Source organism: Triplophysa dalaica, chromosome 5 (genome assembly GCF_015846415.1).
Source record: "Triplophysa dalaica isolate WHDGS20190420 chromosome 5, ASM1584641v1, whole genome shotgun sequence".
Lineage (NCBI taxonomy): Eukaryota > Metazoa > Chordata > Actinopteri > Cypriniformes > Nemacheilidae > Triplophysa > Triplophysa dalaica.
Window position 1 is genome coordinate 780,698 of NC_079546.1, and position 20,467 is coordinate 801,164.

A 20,467-nucleotide genomic window follows, 5' to 3' on the forward strand; every position below is an offset into this window, starting at 1 on the left:
TCCTCTTGAGTCTCTCCTGGTCTGACTTGTCTTTGCTTCGTACCAGAAAGGAAGTTCTCACGTTTGTTCTTGCGTTCGTCTCCATATAAATATTTATTATGCGCCGTATCTCTTTATCTTCACTCCTGTGTATCTGAGAAAACTCTGCAATCCTCAGAGATGTGATTTACGTTTTACCCTCGCGATGCAAATACACACATACGCACACAGATTTATGTGTACCTTAATTTGGGGATGCTGTCGAGTCGTGGCCTCTTTTTCCTTTTCAGATCTTTGGAAGTCTTTCTCTCTCTCTCTCTGTATGTTTGCAAGGACTCGGGGCTGTTTGAGATCACAGTGAGGGACGTCTTTGAACCTGTCAGCTTCAATATTTTGGACGGTTTGTTTATGGTTGCATTTCACTTGGGCCTGAGGAATGACAAGCTGAAATGCATGTAAGATTAAATATAAAGAATTATGAATAAAAATGAATTAGTGTTGATGTATGAAGAGGTTGCAGAAGTGTTGGAGCACAAATGCATTCTCGTGATTTTCAAATCAAATGATCCAAGTAGAAAGTGAGATTGAAACTGCTTGCTTCTATCGTTCATGCAGATTTACGTCCTTTGTGTTTTTACACTGTTGACATAAGGAACAGTATTTGAATCACACTGTGTACTTGAGCTTTGTACTGACTGGTGAGCAAGTGAGATCTAAAAAGAAAATAATGAACATGGACAATAATTCCTAATAATTATGATTCTACAGCTTCTTGAGATCAGGGGTGGAATGTACTGCACCGGCAGCGTGTTTTACTGAAAAATAAAATCAATCGTTTTATCAAATGTCTGTCCGGAGTGCAGTAGATGCCAAATCCTACTTTGAATGAAGTTTGTCCTGTGATTTGGAGCACTAGTCTATAGATTTGACAGGTAAAGTTTGACAATTTGTATATGGAAATAATTGTGTAAATATTACACAGAAATGATCCTCCCTTCAGTTATTAAATACACACCCAAACCATCTGCATACAGTATAAAGGCTTTCTGAACAAATTTAACTACATAAGAATATTTATAAGACCACATCTTTTAATTTCTACAAAAAAATGCATGTATTTTTTAGTTGGTTCTAATTTGAATCTCAAAGTAAATTTGAATTATAATTTCTGTGAAAACAACAACATACACGCGGTTAATGAAAGAGAACCACTGCGTAAAGACTATAATATCGTTTCTGTCTTCCTCTCAGGTCAGGGAGGTTTGATTCTTCCCCCTTGTCTTGTACTGTCCTGTCCTAGTTATGAATAATAGATCACCCCAATGGTGTATGTGACAGATGCGTGGGCTTTGACATGTGTGTGGGGCGGAAGAATGTTGGGAGAAAAGTTTACACCTTTCTTACTCCTTTCTCTCAACTTTAGAGTTTTCCCTCCATTCCCTCTATCTGGAGAGAAAAGCGGCATGAAAGTTTAATGTGCTTTCTCTTTCTTTACTCCTTCAAGCTCTGCAGCTTTCTGCTGCTTCTTCAGTCTGCCATGAGTTTACCCGCCTGAATGTGTAGCGATGGATTATTAACATGGCAGCTTGACTCTCCTTACCATCTTTAACTTGAACAGAGAAACAAAAGATCAAAACTTTGGCTTGTCTTCTGTAGTGTGTATATTTAAATATATACTTTCGTACCATCATTTCTTAATGTTTGTCTTCATATCTACGTGAGGTTACAGACACTATTTATATGTCATTTACCATATTTTTGTTGCTTTATGGACCGTTATTCATAGATATACAGTTTTATATAACACTTTGGTTATGCTCCCATTATAAAACAGACTTAAAACATGGAAGGTTTAGCCTGCTGGGGAGCTTTTGTAAAAGCCAAAAAACAAATCATCTACTGTATTAAACATATCAGATAACACAAATATGCTTTAAATGGTCCTATCATAAGAAATCATGTACCTTTCTGAACTTGAACTGCCCCCACAGTCCCTTAAAACCATTTGTGCTATTTAGGTAATATAACTGTACATGTATGAGTATTGGATAGTTAACATAAGAATAATTCTGACAGAATTTCTGATGAATTTGATGTCTATACAGTGAGGGCAATTCCAGCGTTACGGATGTGACAAAAATGAGAATCAGAGAATTAATATGTTATGATTATATCGAACCATCTGTTTAAAGTTTACTGAACCCTTGTTGATTGAGTCTAAACATCAAAAAATGTCAGTCTATGAAAGAAATAAACATTTGGATGTGACAAAAAAATAAGTGTTTTCTGGGAGACGATAAACTTTATAGGATTTCTGTAAAATAAAATGCACAATCCTGAAGCAATAATACCCAATGAATGGAGAAGGGATGTTTCTTTATAGAACATCCAATAGTTACTTTATATTAATTTTCATGAGTCCATTTATGTGGAATATGAAGCGTTATGGATGTGACAATCCTGAAAATCGTTTTTTTTGTGGCAATGTTGGCATTTTTGTGAAATTGCCCAAGAAGACGCAATGCAGCACTGTCATTTACATAGAATCTGAAGAATCTATGTACTGTATGAATTATACGTTTGTATTCTCCAGAACATCATGATTAAACATAACTTGTGTTGCGTGTATTAAACGTGCAGTTATGTCTTTGGCAGAAACTTTCTCAAGTCGGCCAGCTTACAAGAAAGAGCAGATATCACGTAGGTGGCAAATGTCTCGCAGAAGCGTCTGCTGCAGAGCGAGACAGCTCGATAAACCTCTTGAATGGGCTCAGAATTTTGGTGGTTGGAGGATTTGCTCCATCAAAGTCCAGAGACCACCCACCAGATCAGCTATGACAATAGAGCTCAAATCCGGACACTTCCTACAGGCTTATGCACCTCTAAAGCCCTGATTCCACCCGTCCGCAACATACGTGCACATATGTTTGTTTTGCGGCTCACAAAACACGTTTAGGCGTTAGGAGACATTGCGTATGAGTGTGTGTGTGTCTGAACGGTCGAACATGCTTTTTTCCGGCATGTATGTGTGGGCACGCATGGGCCCGCATTCATTCCCTTTAATTGCGTTGTTTTTGAAGTGAAAGTACATAAAAGAACACAAGCCGTTGTCACTCAGGTTCACAGTGAAATTTAAGCTATTGGCAGCTTGAAAGTGCTTTTGAAATCAAAGACAAAGAGTGCAAGAAGATAGAGACTAATAACAAGGAGAAGCACACACTCGTCCGGGTGTCCGGATTAGGCGTTTGGGCAGAAATCGGCATACTTTTTTTTCCACCCGTTTCCCTCTCCCTCACAAAAGCGACGTCCTTCCTCTCGCTGGCGTTTTGTATTTGTGTGATTGATTGCTTCCAAAGACTTTTTTTGCTTTGTGTTTCAGAAAGAAAGACTCCATTGTAAAATGGTGATTTTTCTCTGTAATTCCACCTTTGTAGAAGCCAGGCCATTTGGAATCTATATGAGCCAGAGAGAGAGAGAGAGAGAGAGAGAGAGAGAGAGAGTGCACAGAGATGAACATATGCACGGAGAGATTTTCACACTTCTGCAGTGCCTACACATGTATGCGAAACCGATGCTGCATAACATAAACACAATATGGAATACTTTATTTTCTTTGGACATGAAGACGCGTATTACGATTTACGTTATTGAGTGAATATACAGTATAGTAACAGAAGGTGCATATGGCAAGATGTTTCGTCCAAGATAATAGAAATTTAGTAGGATCAGGGTCTTAAAGCTATTAAAAGGCCAAAGTCTACGGGAGTTAATTTTTTCACTTGTTGAAACGAAGTAAGATATTAGCTATTATCGGTTATATCTGTACAGCTGCTTTGAAGTTATATTAAAAAAATCCAAATTCTAAAAATAGTGAATATTAGTTATGATATGGCCATCCTCATTTTGAATGATCACTAATGGACGTTTGGGGTTTGTGTTGACCACAGTTTGTTTTGTGGGATGATTCTTAGAATGAATTTCAAGACGTATTCAGAAACACTGACATGTGTTAATATTGCAATGACGATTATTTAGTGAGCTTTATTTTTTTAGAATAAACAGTTTTGGTGCAAGTTTTGGTTGTCATATGAGTCAACTGTAAAATGTGGGTACATTTTTCGAAATTGGGATTTTTACATAATCTGGAAACTGAATAAATAAGATTTCTATGGATGTTTGAGGTGTTAGGAATGGACAATATCTGACTGAGATACCACTGTTTAAAACTCTGGAATCTGAGTTACTGTGGTAAACCATCCACACACAAAAATAAAGTTTTTATATATTTAAGGTAGGAAATTTACAAAATCTCTTCATGGAACATGATCTTTACTTCATATCCTAATGATTTTGGGCATAAAAGAAAAAAATCGACAATTTTGAACCAAAACAATATATTTTTGTCTTTTACTAAAAATGTTCCCATGCTACTTAAGACCTGTGATCCAGGGTTTAGCAAAACCAGTTAAGAACCAATGTCACACTATTACAAAGTAAACTTTGTGAACACGGACGCAATGCGCTCTAGTACAGTATCACTTTGAACATGTTAATTTTGTGATAATAAATAACTGTTCTGTTTCCCCTTTGTGTGTATAGTTTTTAGATAGATGATGTTATGCATAAAGTGAAAAACTGGTAAGGGGTATGAGAGACATGCAGCTAGCACACCTAGTATATATAAAGACCAAAAGAGGTATATTGATATATGAGAATGTGATGTTGAGTCAGAAAGAGTTTAACATGCATTCCAATATATCAGCTCTCTCAAAATTGCTTGGAAATCAAATCAGACGACAGCAGAGAAAAGTTAAGATTGAGCTGAGATCAGGTTCAATATTAAGTGCATTACAAAAGCATACGGCATGAACCATATCAGAGCCTTGCCGCTTAGAAGCTTTAAATATCCAAGACTCCTGAGGTGATGATTGTGAAGCATCTGCCACACAGAAGTCATTTCTGTCCATGTCTTTCTTTTACGATCATCAACGATGATCAAATTTTGCTTACGGGCACAGGTTTTTAGAGGTGCCGCATCACGTATTGTGCACATGTTAAGTGTCAGGCAAATTGCTGGTAAGTCACACATTCTGAGCATAAGTGCGCGTGAGGGGCCGCGTGTGTGCGCGCTTTGTCATTTTTTCGTAGAATCTCAATGCCGACACCCAGCCCCCCCCAAAATCACTCCCGCCCACAATTTAATTGCCGCTTTTCAGGGACGCGCTTGGCTGCGTGATTGTCAAAACACAGGCTGACTGAACTCGCCGTCACACCTCAAACCTTACACTTTCTGACGCATCTCATCTCTTTCATGACACTTTTCAAATAAAGCCAACGTTTCCAGATGTTTGGTGTAATTTCGCCTCGCATCCGCGGGGGCTGCTGGGAGAGCGTTTCGGAGAGAGGAGATTTGTGTGGACAGACTGTCTTTATGTTTGTCAGGCGTGGACAGGTTCGCTCCTCTCCTCAGCGAACGTCTTGCGGAGCTGCGGAAAGATGGAATGAGAAGTAATAATATGTGCGCATTATTGACATCAAACTACGAAGTGCCATTTTAATTTACGTTGTGTATGAAGCTCAAGACATGTCAGCTTCACGTTATGATTTGATGTAGTAAATTCTGCCTGCGGGATAAAGCCCAGAAGAAAATGTGCAAGCATCAACCAGCGTAATACAGTACCAGTGTACTTTATTGGCAGGCCCACATGGAATCTGTGCCCATCGCTCCCAACTTTCCATTTCCACTGGTCTGTCTGCTCGTAAGCTATATCTTGGCTAACTTGATGGGGATTTGGGCTGGCGATGAGTGTTAAGTACGTGGCCTAGCACTAATATTTACATTTACTCAAGTGTACGTTTTTAAACTAAGTATTTTACAAATTTTCCCCAAATGCACAGAACGTCTTCTACAGGCTTAGGGGTTAAAGACCTGGGCTTATAACTGAAAGGTTGTAGGTTCAAACCCTACTAGATGTATTCCTTGAGCCATCACACATTATGCCTTTAAGACACCTTATACCAAGTACTGTACGCTCCACATGAAATACTCAGGAAAACGCTAAAACAGGGCTGTCATTATATCAGATTAGCGCCCCCCTCAACGGTCATCGTGGTCAACAGAATTCACGATGGCTGTGTTACTTTTCGCGGTATCTAATGCAATACCTTTGTAGGAAATAAATGATGCCTTATGTGGAATTACTATTTAATTTTGCATATTTTTGTTTTGTCTTTTATTTTAATATCACAGTTATTGACAATGCCGATATATTGTGACAGCCCAACCGTGATATATCAGAATATGAATCAATAGTGATTGATCATGAAAAAAATAGCTGGAAAAATCTGAGTAATTTCTATAAAAACATAGTAATTAATAATATTCTTAATAGTAACAAAAAGAACTGCATAGTATTTTGTGAGCTAGAATTTTCTTTGCAGTCCGTGACTTTATCTTTCTATCGCCATTACTTTTTGAAATTTAAAATTGCTTTTGAAGTTACTTTATTTATGGGTTAAAGTCAAATGTCATTATTTCACTATTATAAGCTTATTGTTATGAATCATGAATACAGTTCTGAACACTGGTTTTTACGTACTTGCCCAATAACTCATTAATGTTCATTTTTAACCGAAAAGTTACGTATTGCAGCTTTAAATGCGAAGTAATGGTTCATTGGGCATAAATATAAAAAATCTTTTCTATTGTCTGTTTTGGTTATTTTAATGAGGACAATGACAGCGGTGTTTTCCTTCCTCAGGTACTCTGCCCTACGAGATAAAAATCGTTATAGCCGGAAACCACGAGCTGACGTTTGATCAGGAGTTCATGGCAGACCTGATAAAGCAGGATTTCTACTACTTTCCTTCTGCCTCCAAACTCAAGCCGGAGAACTACGAGAACGTTCAGTCTCTGCTCACCAACTGCATCTACCTGCAGGACTCTGATGTTACCGTCAGGGGCTTCCGAATCTACGGCTCGCCGTGGTGAGTCTCTTCTCATCCGTCTCTCTCGCTCGCCCTCAAGTCTTGCTCTCTTTCCTGTCAGAGTGTTGTCACCATATGTTGTTGTGTTGTCCCTCTCCCCCTCAAGTTTTTCTCTTTTTTTACTCCTCCTTTCCTGATTCTCCTTGTTATCGTGTCTCTTGCCACCCTCCATGTCCTGCGCTTTACCTTCTTGCAAGAATGTGCGAAAAAGCCCCGAAGCCGAAACGTTAATGTATTCACACAGCATGCCAGTGAATTGTTTTTATTACATTAAAACCGGCCCTCACAAGCGTGGGTGCGTTTTATAAAGCTGTAGGGAGAAAAACGTGCCCACAAACAAAACTTGTAAACTGCAGCAAAACCACATGGAAACAACCCCTAAAGGAAAACAGCTTCATTATGGGGATAATTTATGTTTATTTTATTTTTAAAAGTACAATTAGAGAAAGACTAAGTTATAGTCTATTATAAATAGCCGATATTTACTTGCACGTCGGCAGTAATTATATAAATTTGCTTCATGTAAAAACACTGCAAGCCTAAAGCACGCCCTTATTTAGACGAATGAGACGATGTTATTGTCCTTTAGTGTGATGCTAATATAGTTATGGTTACGGTCAGCTTTATAATTATCAGTCTTGGTGTGAACAGGGTTGTGTGTGTGTGTGTGCACTGGTTTGACCAACATTATAAGTAAACACAGTCCTGTATTCATGTGTTTGGCCACGCCCCCTACATTATGAGGACATGCTGATTTCAAAAAAAAAAAATGCTGACTAAAAAGCACTGAAACTTTTTAATGATTCTTAAGGTTAGGGGATAGAATATACAGTTTGTGCACTGTAAAATGCATGACGTCTATCGAATGTCCCTGTAAACCACAAATACCAACAAGTGTGTGTACCTGGTAAACCCTACGGTATGGGGACACAAGGGTCCAGATGGCAATATCCAAAATCCTTGTGGGGACATTTTTTGGTCCCCATGAGGAAACAACCTTATAAATCATACAAAATTACATTTTTTGAAAATCGAACAGAGCAGAAAGTTTTGTGTGATTGTGAGGTTTAGGGGAAGGGAATATTATATACAGTTTGTACAGTATAAACCATTGCGTCTATGAAATGTCCCCATAAAACATGGAAAGCCAAGATGTGTGTTTGTGTGAAGGTGGGGTCCTAATATTCAAAGGTGTGTTTACTGATAAGCAAATGCTTAACATATTAAAAGCCCTGTAAGTACTGTAAAGGTGTTAAATGTGTGATTATATTTGTGTGTCTTGTCACTTGTGTGTTAACAGCAGTCCTGAACACATGAGCTAGACTAAAACCATCACAAATAAATCCACTCCGAAACATCCTGACAGATATACTCATCTTGTTGCCAGCATGATTGCGAGTGTTTGCGTTTTTACGCCACGCAGGCCTAATAAAACATTTGCTATGTTGAGTTCTGGTGAAAGCATTCCACTATTGCTGAAGACAGACAGTCACAGCATCTCTGAGCCTCTCTCTCTCTCTCTCTTTTATCATCTGTCTCACTGTCAGTCCGTCTCTTCAATCTCTCCTCTCCCGCCACTGTGGAGTCTGGGACGCTCCGCCGTGCTGGGGCAGAGTGGCAAAATCTCATCTCCATGGTGATTTTGTTCCGGCGATGTTGCCGGCTTTATGGGCCGAGTCCTGTGTTGCCGCGGGCGATGGCTGTCTCTGATCCGTGCCGCGCTACATCGCTCAGTAAAGTCATCCATCTTCTTATCACTCTATCGCTTTTTTTTCTACCTCTTTATGTATCTGTCCATCCGTCCAGCCGGCACCAGAGACCACAGGAGCATCAATTCGATCTCTGTGTCCCCCCTCCTCATCATCCATATAACCTGCAGCCTTTAGGCAACATCTCCATGTCTTTATCATCGTCTCTCTCTCTCTTGTCATCTTGCTCAGATTCTCCCTTTTTCATTTCACCTCTTTTTGTGTTCACTGATCTGCGGTCATATTTGCCTTAATGGGGTTCTCTATTAGCGATAAGCAAAATGTCATATTTTCAACATGTTTCGCTCTGTGTGAATAGGCAAGTTTATATTTTTTAGGCAAAAAAACATGTCTAGATGGAGCCCATCATAATGTAAAGGACGCAGCGGTCTTAAAGGGATAGTTCACCCTAAAATGTTAATTCTGTCATCGTTTATTCACCCTCACGTTATTCGTAACTCTATCGGACTCTTCATTCTATGAAACAAAAAGAAGATAGTTTGAGATATGTCCGGCGGTTTTGTCCATACAATGGAAGTCAATGAGGCATGTTGTTTGGAAATCAACGTTCTTTTGTGTTCTGCATAAAAAGTCATACAGGTTTCGGTTTGGAATGAGGACAGCTTTTTAAGGGGGATGAACTGTCCCTTCAGTCATAGAAAAGACATCCATCTCAGTATGTGTCACATTGGTTCGTTTGAACAAATTTAAAGACATAGCCTCTCACAGAGGGGTTTTCTGCACAGACTGCGTAACAGCGAACAGCACAGCACGCTGTCAGCATGCCGATTAAAATACTGTCAGTAAAAAAATACAAACTTTAAAAAAAAGTAAATCATTAAGGAACAATCTAAAACTAGTCCACCTCACTAATCCGCCAGTCATCCTTCGTGACCATCCCTCCTGTAATTTCATGTGCTTTGCACACACGCCGTCTCTTATATACAGGGCTAAATGAGATCTTGGCACACGGCATTCTTTCCTAAATCCTGACTATTTGTCATGCGGTGATTCTGGAATGAAAAGAACCGCATGGGGGAAACATGTGGCGTGTTTTTCTGTTCTGCTGATGCTAATGCAAGTTTACAAGTCATTTGTCATCCGCAGATCTGCAAATACAGGGGCGCACGGTGTGTTCGTGCCTGTTTGTCTGTGTGTGTCTGTGTGTGTGTGAGCTGGTGTGGGTGGATAGAGTATTAAGGATGGCTGTCCCTTTCAGACAGTGTGAAGAACAAACAATGTGTAGAACCCACAACACGTATCGCTCCGAGCTAACCACACACACACACACACACACACACACACACAAAGAGCTTAAACTTTCCCCCATCTATTGTGTATACACTTCCATGGACAGTTACTCACAGATGCGGTGACAAGCTTACACACACACACATCCTGTGAACCCCGCGGGCGGCTGCCGTCAGTGTAGCTCTGAATGTTTATGCGCTGGCAGTTAAAGAACAGGTAGAAGGTAATTGAGAAAAGTGCATGCATTTAAACACAAGAGATGAAAAGGAAGTGCAAGGTAATGCACAGAGCATGTCATCTTTTTGGCAGTGATTATGATCATGATGTCCTGTAGTTTGCTAAGGGACCTTTGCAGTATAGTAACAGTTTGTCATTTGGACAGATTTCTAAGAAAACATGTTGCGGTGTGACATGTCGTTTACTTGATCTAAAACATCTCTTTAAAGGAGTTCACTTTCAAAATAAATGTTCATGATAATTCACTCACCCCCGTGTCATCCAAGATGTTTATGTGTTTGTTTCTTTAGTAGAAAAGAAAATGTCTTCACAAAATACGTGAATACGTTGAAAAGGTCACGCTTGAGGTTGGTGGAAGTACAGAGTCTGTGTTTACAAGTTGAACGTGCAAATTTTCAACGTTTTACTTATAACGTCAAGTCAAGAACGCGCATCGCGGGACAGAACAAGAGGAACATTTGTGTTTATAAAGCATATATTTTTTTAGAAGATGAGCGATGGTTTCACTAGATAGGACCTTTATTCATGGTGTGGTATGGTTTAAAGCCCTTTAAGATGCACTGAAACTGTCATTCAACCGTTTGGAGTCCATTGAAGTCACTATATGGTGAAAAAAAAACTTAATTCTTTTCCACTAAAGAAACAAATACATAAACATCTCGGATGTAAATGATCATGAACATTTCTTTTGAAAGCGAACTACTCCTTTAACAAAAAGGGCATGCATAATATTTTGTCAAATTGACCGTAAGGGGACATGAGATATTTGTGCTTTTAGAAATTCGTGTCACGTACAGTAAGAGAGAATAAAGACAAATTAAATATTTCCAGTGATAGCAATAAGTGAGACCTGTGCCATCCATCTATTAGTTTGTATTTCAAATCTATTTTCAGTGTTTTCCTACAAAGCGTTGGAAAGGAAATTGACAAGTGATGCTGTAAATGAACCGTATCTGAGAACTCTATTAAGTCTCCTGACCTATGAAATAGCATCCTCAAGGCAATAACATTTGCAATTCTTTTCAGTTTTTTTCGTAGTTCTCATAAATGCCCATAGATAACAGTGTAGCAGGTGTAATGTACCGTCTTTCCGACGTTAACTGTTTACAAATGAGCTGGACTTAAAAAGGTTTGTTGCCTGCATCAGCACCACAGCTCAAGAAATCCTAGAAAACCGCACTTACGGATAGACCTTCTGCACTGCTGTCATTCTGTCTGTCATAAACCCACAGGATGTAGACCCAGACAGATCTCTCTGCGTTAAAACCAGCAGAAAATCAAGAAGATTAACTGGGAAACGTTCTTGTCAATCAGTTTCTGTCTTTTGCTTGTTCTGCCGCTATGAAGGATTTCACGCAGCGCAGCAGGACCACTTTTAGCCAAGACGAATGATCTTAAACATCTGGTTGCCAAAACGTGTGTGCTTTAATGAGATCAGCAGTGACCACCACGAAGATTGTCTTCCCTACGAGAGGGACGGAAAGAGGAAGGGGCAACTCGCTCTTTTTTTTCCCCTTCCGTGAAAGCGAAATGAAAACAGACGAAACGTTCGCTATCAAGCGACTCCACGAGGAATAATTAATACCAGAGATGCAAAAGACTCCGTAATTAGATTTTTTAATTACTGAGGATTTGCATCTTCTCTGTAGTGGCCCAATTAAAGTAGATCATCAAAACAAAGAAGAAAGTTAAGAGAAAGATGGAGGAAGTGCGCGTCTCTCCTCGTCTGGCGTACATGCCCCGTCAATGTCTGATCACTTGGTTTGACTGATGAGGGGGCCGCGCCACGAGCCGCTAATGAACGGCTCTTCATTGGGATGAGATTCTAATGAATCGTGTGGCTTCAGATACTGTATATATATATATATATATATATATATATATCTAAAACAGTGCATTTAACTGCTTGACCTTGTGTGTGAATTAATTAAAGTGCCGGCTGATGTGGAGAGTGATTTAAGGAGAGAGGAGAGATTAGTAATGTATCGGTCGTGTTTCCCCGCGGGGAAAGAGCTCACCGCTTCGGCTATGTAGGGCTGGCCACGAGAGGACCTTCTCAATTAACATCTGAGATGCCTGAGGGAGAGGGGGGGGGGGTCGCCCTAGTCCTGTCATGAAGACCCCTCACTCATTTGTGTGGTCTTTGAGTTGCTCAGCTTGAAGGTTGAAGTTTTTTGTTGTTATTTTTTTTGAACCAGTAACCTACTGTAGATTTACATTTGGGCTTACAAGTTTTTACCAGCAGTTTTTACTATGGTAACAGCACAGATTTTAACATTTGCTCGTTCAAGTACTCATGTGAGATCTTTTCAAATTTGTAAAGCATTTGTTTTATATTTAGTGATGATTTTTCATAGTCAGGTAAGAGCCATTTTCAGGATTGTCACATCCATAATACACATACATTATATATATTATATTATATACATATACAATACATATTACTCATAAATGGACACATGAAAATCAATATAAAGAAGAGTTATCCTTTCTCCATTACTTGGGTATTTTTGCTTCAGGATTGTGCATTTTATTTGACAGAAATCAAGTGTATTGTCTCCCAAAATACGCGTCCTTTTTTTGTCACATCTGTAACAAATGTTTATTTCCATTTTTTTAAATATGTTTTTTTTGATGTTTATAGTCACATCCATAACGCTGTAATTGCCCATTTATGTAATTTTGTGACAACAGTTTGTTCACGGATTGATGAACATTAAACATTAACATGTATTTATCTTTACAGAAAAACTGTATAAAAACAGCCTCATGCAAAGCATTCTGGGAAGAAAAATTAGGAAGAAAAACAGAAAAAGCTTGATGAGGATTTTTGGTTTCCAGAATGATTTGCATGAGGCTGGTTTTGTACAGTTTTTTCTTTAAAGATAAAGACATGTTTATGTTTAATCTTCATTTATCTTTGAACAAACTGTTGCCAATAAATTAGATAAATACAAATCTACAGTAAGTTACTGGCAACTAGCTCCATAACCACAGCAAAAACTTTTACAGTGTACTTAAATTGAGTCAACGAGATGAAATTGTCACTGTGGTACCTAAACTATATATATAATAGGTGTAGAATTACGTAAAATAGATAAAATATGAATAATATGAAAGATAAGAATAAATGTTTTTTTTAAATGTAGCACATTTTTGGTATGATACTGTCGTCTAATTTGAGATTTATCAGTGATGCATAATGTCAAAGATGAAAGTGTTTAACTTTAGCTTGACTGTTTAGCCAGTGCTCCATAGTGTTCAGGAAAATTATCACTTAGTCTCTGTGTGTAACCCGTCTTTTTCTATGAGATCATTAGGAGGCGTTTCCATTACTGGTTGTCTTAGTGACATTAAATGTAAATGCTACTGGATGTTGATTTGTGCCATTTCATGTTGATCTTGAATCAGTTTTATACCATCTGAAATGTTTTATTTGTACTAAACTAATGCAGAGTTGAGCACATATGAACGAGTGTCAGCTGGTGCTCTTTGCAAGCATATATAAAACACTTGGGCTTTTGGCAACGTTGGATTTTCACACATCATTTTTAAAATAAACCCTGTACATTAGAAGTGAAATGTGATATAAAATCAGGAGCTTACTCGTTACACCGACTGACTGGAGCTTCAGTCTCATTGCTAGTCATCTGCATAAGTGTCAGTTTTATGGCATCGCTGGACACATCCAACATCCTGACGCCAATGACTGCTGACGCTCAAATCACCAAAAGTTGCCAGCTTGTACTGAAATAAATGAGATCATGTCGCTGTCGCTGCTGCTGTAGGTGATAATGTAAATGCAGCTCATCTTTCTCTCTTTTAATGTTTAATAGAACCAGAATGTGAGGTTTCATTGCTTGGCTCACGTCACCTGTAAATTGGTCTCCAAGCGTAAAGTCTTCTTTCACACTGTTTGTGTTTGCGTGCTTGCACATATGTGAGCACACATGGCTCTTGGGGATTTTATCAAGAACGCCAAATTTGTTTACCTGCAAAACAGACGAGACCATTCACTTACTGTCCCATTTTGTCAGATCGCCAAGTCGTGATCGGAAAAATGGATTTAAGAACAAACATTTTTTTCGTCTTTATTCGTCTGCTGCTGCTCCGGCGCTGTCTGTGGCGTGCGGCCCGGCCGTCAGAATTAGCTGCCCCACAGCGACGGATAATCAACGCACTTTCACACTTCCTGAGGAGGAGGATACGCAACCCTCCCTTTCTCTCATCCCTCGCCACTCCTTTCTTCTCTCCGCTCCTCTTTTCTTCTCTTCTCCCTCCTCCTGGAGAACTTGGAAATAATTTGAGTCTCCTGGGTTTTTACACATTCTAATTTCCAACTAAATGGGACATCTGTTTGAGAAAAGGAAGATTTGCCACGGTTGCTAAGGCAACTATCACTCTGTGGGAAAGAGGGGGAAGCGGAGGAAAGATTGTCCAGCAGTTTTACAGGAATTAGCCGTCGGTTTTAGAACCACCGCCATCCCAGACAAACACTTTTCACGGTTTCCTCTGGTTGCTACAATTTTAGTCTTTCTTCTTTTTTTTACAGCTGTTTTTATCTCGGTGTCCTTCTAAAATACTAGGTAAAACCAGAATGGTGGTCTTAAGTGGTTTATGCCGGTTGGGCTGGTCATGTGGCTTTAAATCTTTGTTTTTCTATTCCTTTATTGTTTTAAAAGAAGCCTTTACAGAACACAAACAATCATTTTAAATTAAATTGTTAGTTATTAGTTTTCGTATTACTTTCTTTCCCCACTGGCAAATAGTTTTTTGTTTTAATCATAAACATCACAAGATTTGATTTAATTTTAGCTTTGCCAATGGGTAAGAAAAATAAAGATATAATCAAGATATACAGTAGTCTCTGAAAACTAGTCAAACGCAAATTCACTTCTAAAGAAAACTGTTCTGGTTTGACGATGAAAACGACAAAAATACTAATTAAGAAAATTTGCAGTGCAGTTTGCCATGCTGGAGACCGGCGTCCAAAACACAACACTCTCTCTCTCTCTCTCTCTCTCTTTATCTGCCTTGGTGTTTATTTTATTCACACATCTGCAGACAAAAATCAAATTGTTCAGTCTGGTGAAACTCAAAGAATGTGGCAGCTATTTTTACCACCAATTACAGTCAGAGAAATTCTTTTCTCTCACACAGATGCACATTTGCACAAATACGATTATCTCTGGGCACCTTTGTGTACCTACAAAATTCTTTATTTCTAATGATAATGGATCTTCATTCATAACCATGGCATTGCAGCTGTATTAAACGATATTTAAATGGCTCCACATGGAGGCGAGTTGTCAGAGGATGTAACAGCGGAAGATTCGAGTTTGGCAGCGAAATCAAGGGCGGGTTGAGACAGGAAGTAAAGTTTCAACTGTAGCAGTTGTCTGAGCTGGTGGAGGTAACACGAGGCGTATTAACGCAGCAGGAGTGAGTTTGTATGACCTGACCGGCTCACCTTGTTTCCTGCTTGTGCGTGTGTGCTTTATCGCTCCAGGGTCTTCTCACCAGTCTTCCCCTCATTACCCAGAAGGCAATAGCTTTGCGTCGCTCCAAGCTTCTCCATAAGACACACACACTCATTTACATACACACACTGGTGCTGCTGTACTGCACCTGCTCCTCACAGTTCAGACTAGAGGGGTCTGGCGGCAGCTCCTGATACACACATACACACTCTCTCTCTCTTCTCTCTCTATTTCTTCCCTATGATTTTTACACCTTTTTGGTTTCCCAAAGATAGACTCTCTCCAGCCATCCCTCCATCTTCTTTTAGCGCTCCAACACCACGCACAAACCACTAACACACAAGTTAATGTATTGCCAACGTAATTATAACGTATGACAGCGTGTTTAAGAGCTTCCAGAGGGATCTCATTAGCGCAGCGTACGCGCTGTCTGCTCCAGTCTCACGTTATTCTCAACGCTCCTAAAAATCCCCCAGAAAGAAAGACGAGAGACAAAGCCGAGGGACCTTGACGGAAGAAACAAAAGTAAACGTTAAGGAAAGCATGCGCTTTGTAGTTTAAAGTGCTGTTGCACAAAGTCATATTCTTTTTTTTCGTTAGGATAGAACAGCTCTTCTTTTGAGAGAACTTTATCGTGCGATCACTGCTGTTTAAGAAATGGTCTGGATTACTTATTTATTTAAACTTAATGTTTATGTTTCACATCTGCGAAATGTGATCATTATCACAGGTGATCGTTTCTCTCTGTGTACGTAAATGAACAGGATGCTCATTAAAGGTGCACTTTGTGAATGTTTTCTCATTAAAAAAGTTCAACAAAAAATGTAATTAAACGTAAGGGTTTAATGTTCTTTTATTGTGCGTCGAGCGGGTCACCTCATGGGCCCGACGTACTAAGTTCACATGTTTTTACATGGTTGAGATGTCAAGTTACAGGCAGTAATATATTCATGAAGCCACTGATGTTCACTAGTGGAATAAAGATGCTCTTTTGTAACTGCCTTTTAAGAAGGCACAGAGGGACTGGAACAGAAGCGCAGACAGATGGATTTTAAAGGGTAGTTCACCCATCGTTTACTCACCCTACTGCGGCAACAAACTTATATGACTTTTCTTCCTTTGTGAAGAAGACTTCACTATACAAAAAGTGATGAAACGCTATTGTTTTGTGTGTGATGTAAGCATGTGGTTGTGTAGCGTTTAAATATGATAACGGACGCCTACAAGGTTTTCTTTTGTCTTAAATGGGAGTAAGGGAATTATGTGCATTTGGAACGACGTAAAGGTAAATAAATAGTTCTGATTTAGACATTTTAATGAATCCTTTTTCGATTGTATACATTTTTATCTCCTGTATGTGTATTTCAGTGTCAGCTATCAAACATGTTTTGTGTGTGTGCGTTTGTGTGTTTCCCTGCTCTTGGCTCGTCATGTTAATCAGTGCTGTGAATGTTCCCGTTGATGAGTGTGAGTCCACACAGCTGTTCTGAAGTCTGTTGTGTGCCCAGGCCTGTGTGTGTGTGTGTGAGGTGTCAGGTTGTGTGGGCAGATGTCTCATTGCACAGATGGATTTGCCACTGCTGCTTCTCGGACTGTCCGGTTCGGGTGCGTCTTTCCAGAATCCCGCCTTTGATTTTTACATAAGATTACCATTAACACTTCATCGTTTTTATAGCCGAGGCCTAGCGGTTAGCATACGATGCTCGGTGACGCACTGCAGGTTTAAATCTGCCTGATCACGCCCCCCGTTATCCTCATCCTGTCCGAAAATGTCAAAATGACTTATTCATCAGGTCGGTATGAATTTACATGTTTGATCCGTCATGCTTACATAATTGATGAGTTATTAACAATGTGTTTTCTTTGCATTTCTTTTCCTCTGCGTTGAAATTTTGTGGGAGAATTTACACGTCAATGATTTCAGAATGTGCAGAACAACTCACAGACGGTATCTTGAGTGCAAATCTGTGAATGCATGTGTGTGTTTGTAAACGCATGTGTGTGTACGGCTCACGCTGTGTGTTGCATAAGTCGTGCTGGGGACCAAATGTCCCATATTTACCACGTTTTAATCCAGAGAGAACAAGAGGAAAAGTTGTGCAGAGAATGTACAGCTATCTTTGACACACACACAAACACACACTTGTATCGGCTCAGGGCTGCTCTAATCCATGTATTGTCAGAGACTGATATACTCTGTCGTCCAGGCTCTCTCTCGTTCTGTTGTGTGCGTCTGTGTGTGTGTGGAGCACAGTAGCTGCAGTGTGTGTTTAAGCTGGTCTCTCCTGCTGTGCTTCTCGGGCTGGAGGCCTCTGTGAATGGACTGCTTGCTTCTTTCAGATTAAACATCAAAGTCCAGCCGGCCCTGCAGTTCAGGAGAAGACAACTGTATACAAAACTACATGAAATATACAACTACACAACACAGCGCAGAGCGCACTGCACTAAATACTGTATACAAAACTACATGAAATATACAACTACACAACACAGCTCTCGGCACTGAATACTGTATACAAAACTACATAAAATATACAACTACACAGCGCACTGCACTAAATACTGTATACAAAACTACATGAAATATAAAACCACACAGCACAGCGCACGGCACTGAATACTGTATACAAAACTACTGAAATATACAACTACACAACACAACACAGCGCACTGCACTGAATACTGTATACAAAACTACATAAAATATACAACTACACAGCACAGCGCACGGCACTGAATACTGTATACAAAACTACTGAAATATACAACTACACAGCGCACTGCACTAAATACTGTATACAAAACTACATGAAATATAAAACCACACAACACAGCGCACGGCACTGAATACTGTATACAAAACTACTGAAATATACAACTACACAACGCAACACAGCGCACTGCACTGAATACTGTATACAAAACTACATAAAATATACAACTACACAGCACAGCGCACGGCACTGAATACTGTATACAAAACTACTGAAATATACAAATACACAACGCAACACAGCGCACTGCACTGAATACTGTATACAAAACTACATAAAATATACAACTACACAGCACAGCGCACTGCACTGAATACTGTATACAAAACTACTGAAATATACAACTACACAGCACAGCGCACGGCACTGAATACTGTATACAAAACTACTGAAATATACAACTACACAACGCAACACAGCGCACTGCACTGAATACTGTATACAAAACTACATAAAATATACAACTACACAGCACAGCGCACTGCACTAAATACTGTATACAAAACTACATGAAATATACAACTACACAACACAGCTCTCGGCACTGAATACTGTATACAAAACTACATAAAATATACAACTACACAGCGCACTGCACTAAATACTGTATACAAAACTACATGAAATATAAAACCACACAGCACAGCGCACGGCACTGAATACTGTATACAAAACTACTGAAATATACAACTACACAACACAACACAGCGCACTGCACTGAATACTGTATACAAAACTACATAAAATATACAACTACACAGCACAGCGCACGGCACTGAATACTGTATACAAAACTACTGAAATATACAACTACACAGCGCACTGCACTAAATACTGTATACAAAACTACATGAAATATAAAACCACACAACACAGCGCACGGCACTGAATACTGTATACAAAACTACTGAAATATACAACTACACAACGCAACACAGCGCACTGCACTGAATACTGTATACAAAACTACATAAAATATACAACTACACAGCACAGCGCACGGCACTGAATACTGTATACAAAACTACTGAAATATACAAATACACAACGCAACACAGCGCACTGCACTGAATACTGTATACAAAACTACATAAAATATACAACTACACAGCACAGCGCACTGCACTGAATACTGTATACAAAACTACATAAAATATACAACTACACAGCACAGCGCACGGCACTGAATACTGTATACAAAACTACTGAAATATACAACTACACAACGCAACACAGCGCACTGCACTGAATACTGTATACAAAACTACATAAAATATACAACTACACAACACAGAGCACTGCACTAAATACTGTATACAAAACTACATAAAATATACAACTACACAGCACACTGCACTAAATACTGTATACAAAACTACATGAAATATACAACTACACAACACAGCGCACAGCACCCTAGACAAAACTACAGGTATTATTCAAATACATAACACAGAGAACTACACTAAATACTGTATACAAAACTATATTAAACATACAACTACACAACACAGCACACAGCACAAAATAAATACTGTATACAAAACTACATAAAATATACAACTACACAACACAACACAGCTCTCGGCACTGAATACTGTATACAAAACTACATAAAATATACAACTACACAGCGCACGGCACTGAATACTGTATACAAAACTACTGAAATATACAACTACACAACGCAACACAGCGCACGGCACTGAATACTGTATACAAAACTACATAAAATATACAACTACACAGCGCACTGCACTAAATACTGTATACAAAACTACATGAAATATACAACTACACAACACAGCGCACAGCACCCTAGACAAAACTACAGGTATTATTCAAATACATAACACAGAGAACTACACTAAATACTGTATACAAAACTACATAAAATATACAACTACACAACACAACACAGCGCACTGCACTGAATACTGTATACAAAACTACATAAAATATACAACTACACAGCGCACTGCACAAAATACTGTATACAAAACTACATGAA

At 39.1% G+C, this 20,467-nt stretch overlaps 1 protein-coding gene across 1 annotated transcript in view; it reads left to right on the forward strand.

Moving 5' to 3' along the window:
- mpped1 (metallophosphoesterase domain containing 1) overlaps positions 1-20,467 on the forward strand; it is a 39,821-nt gene that overhangs the window by 12,270 nt on the left and 7,084 nt on the right. Inside the window, exon 4 of the mRNA XM_056747428.1 lies at positions 6,741-6,966. Coding sequence (XP_056603406.1) covers positions 6,741-6,966 — 226 coding nt within the window. The remainder of the gene's footprint in view (positions 1-6,740; positions 6,967-20,467) is intronic.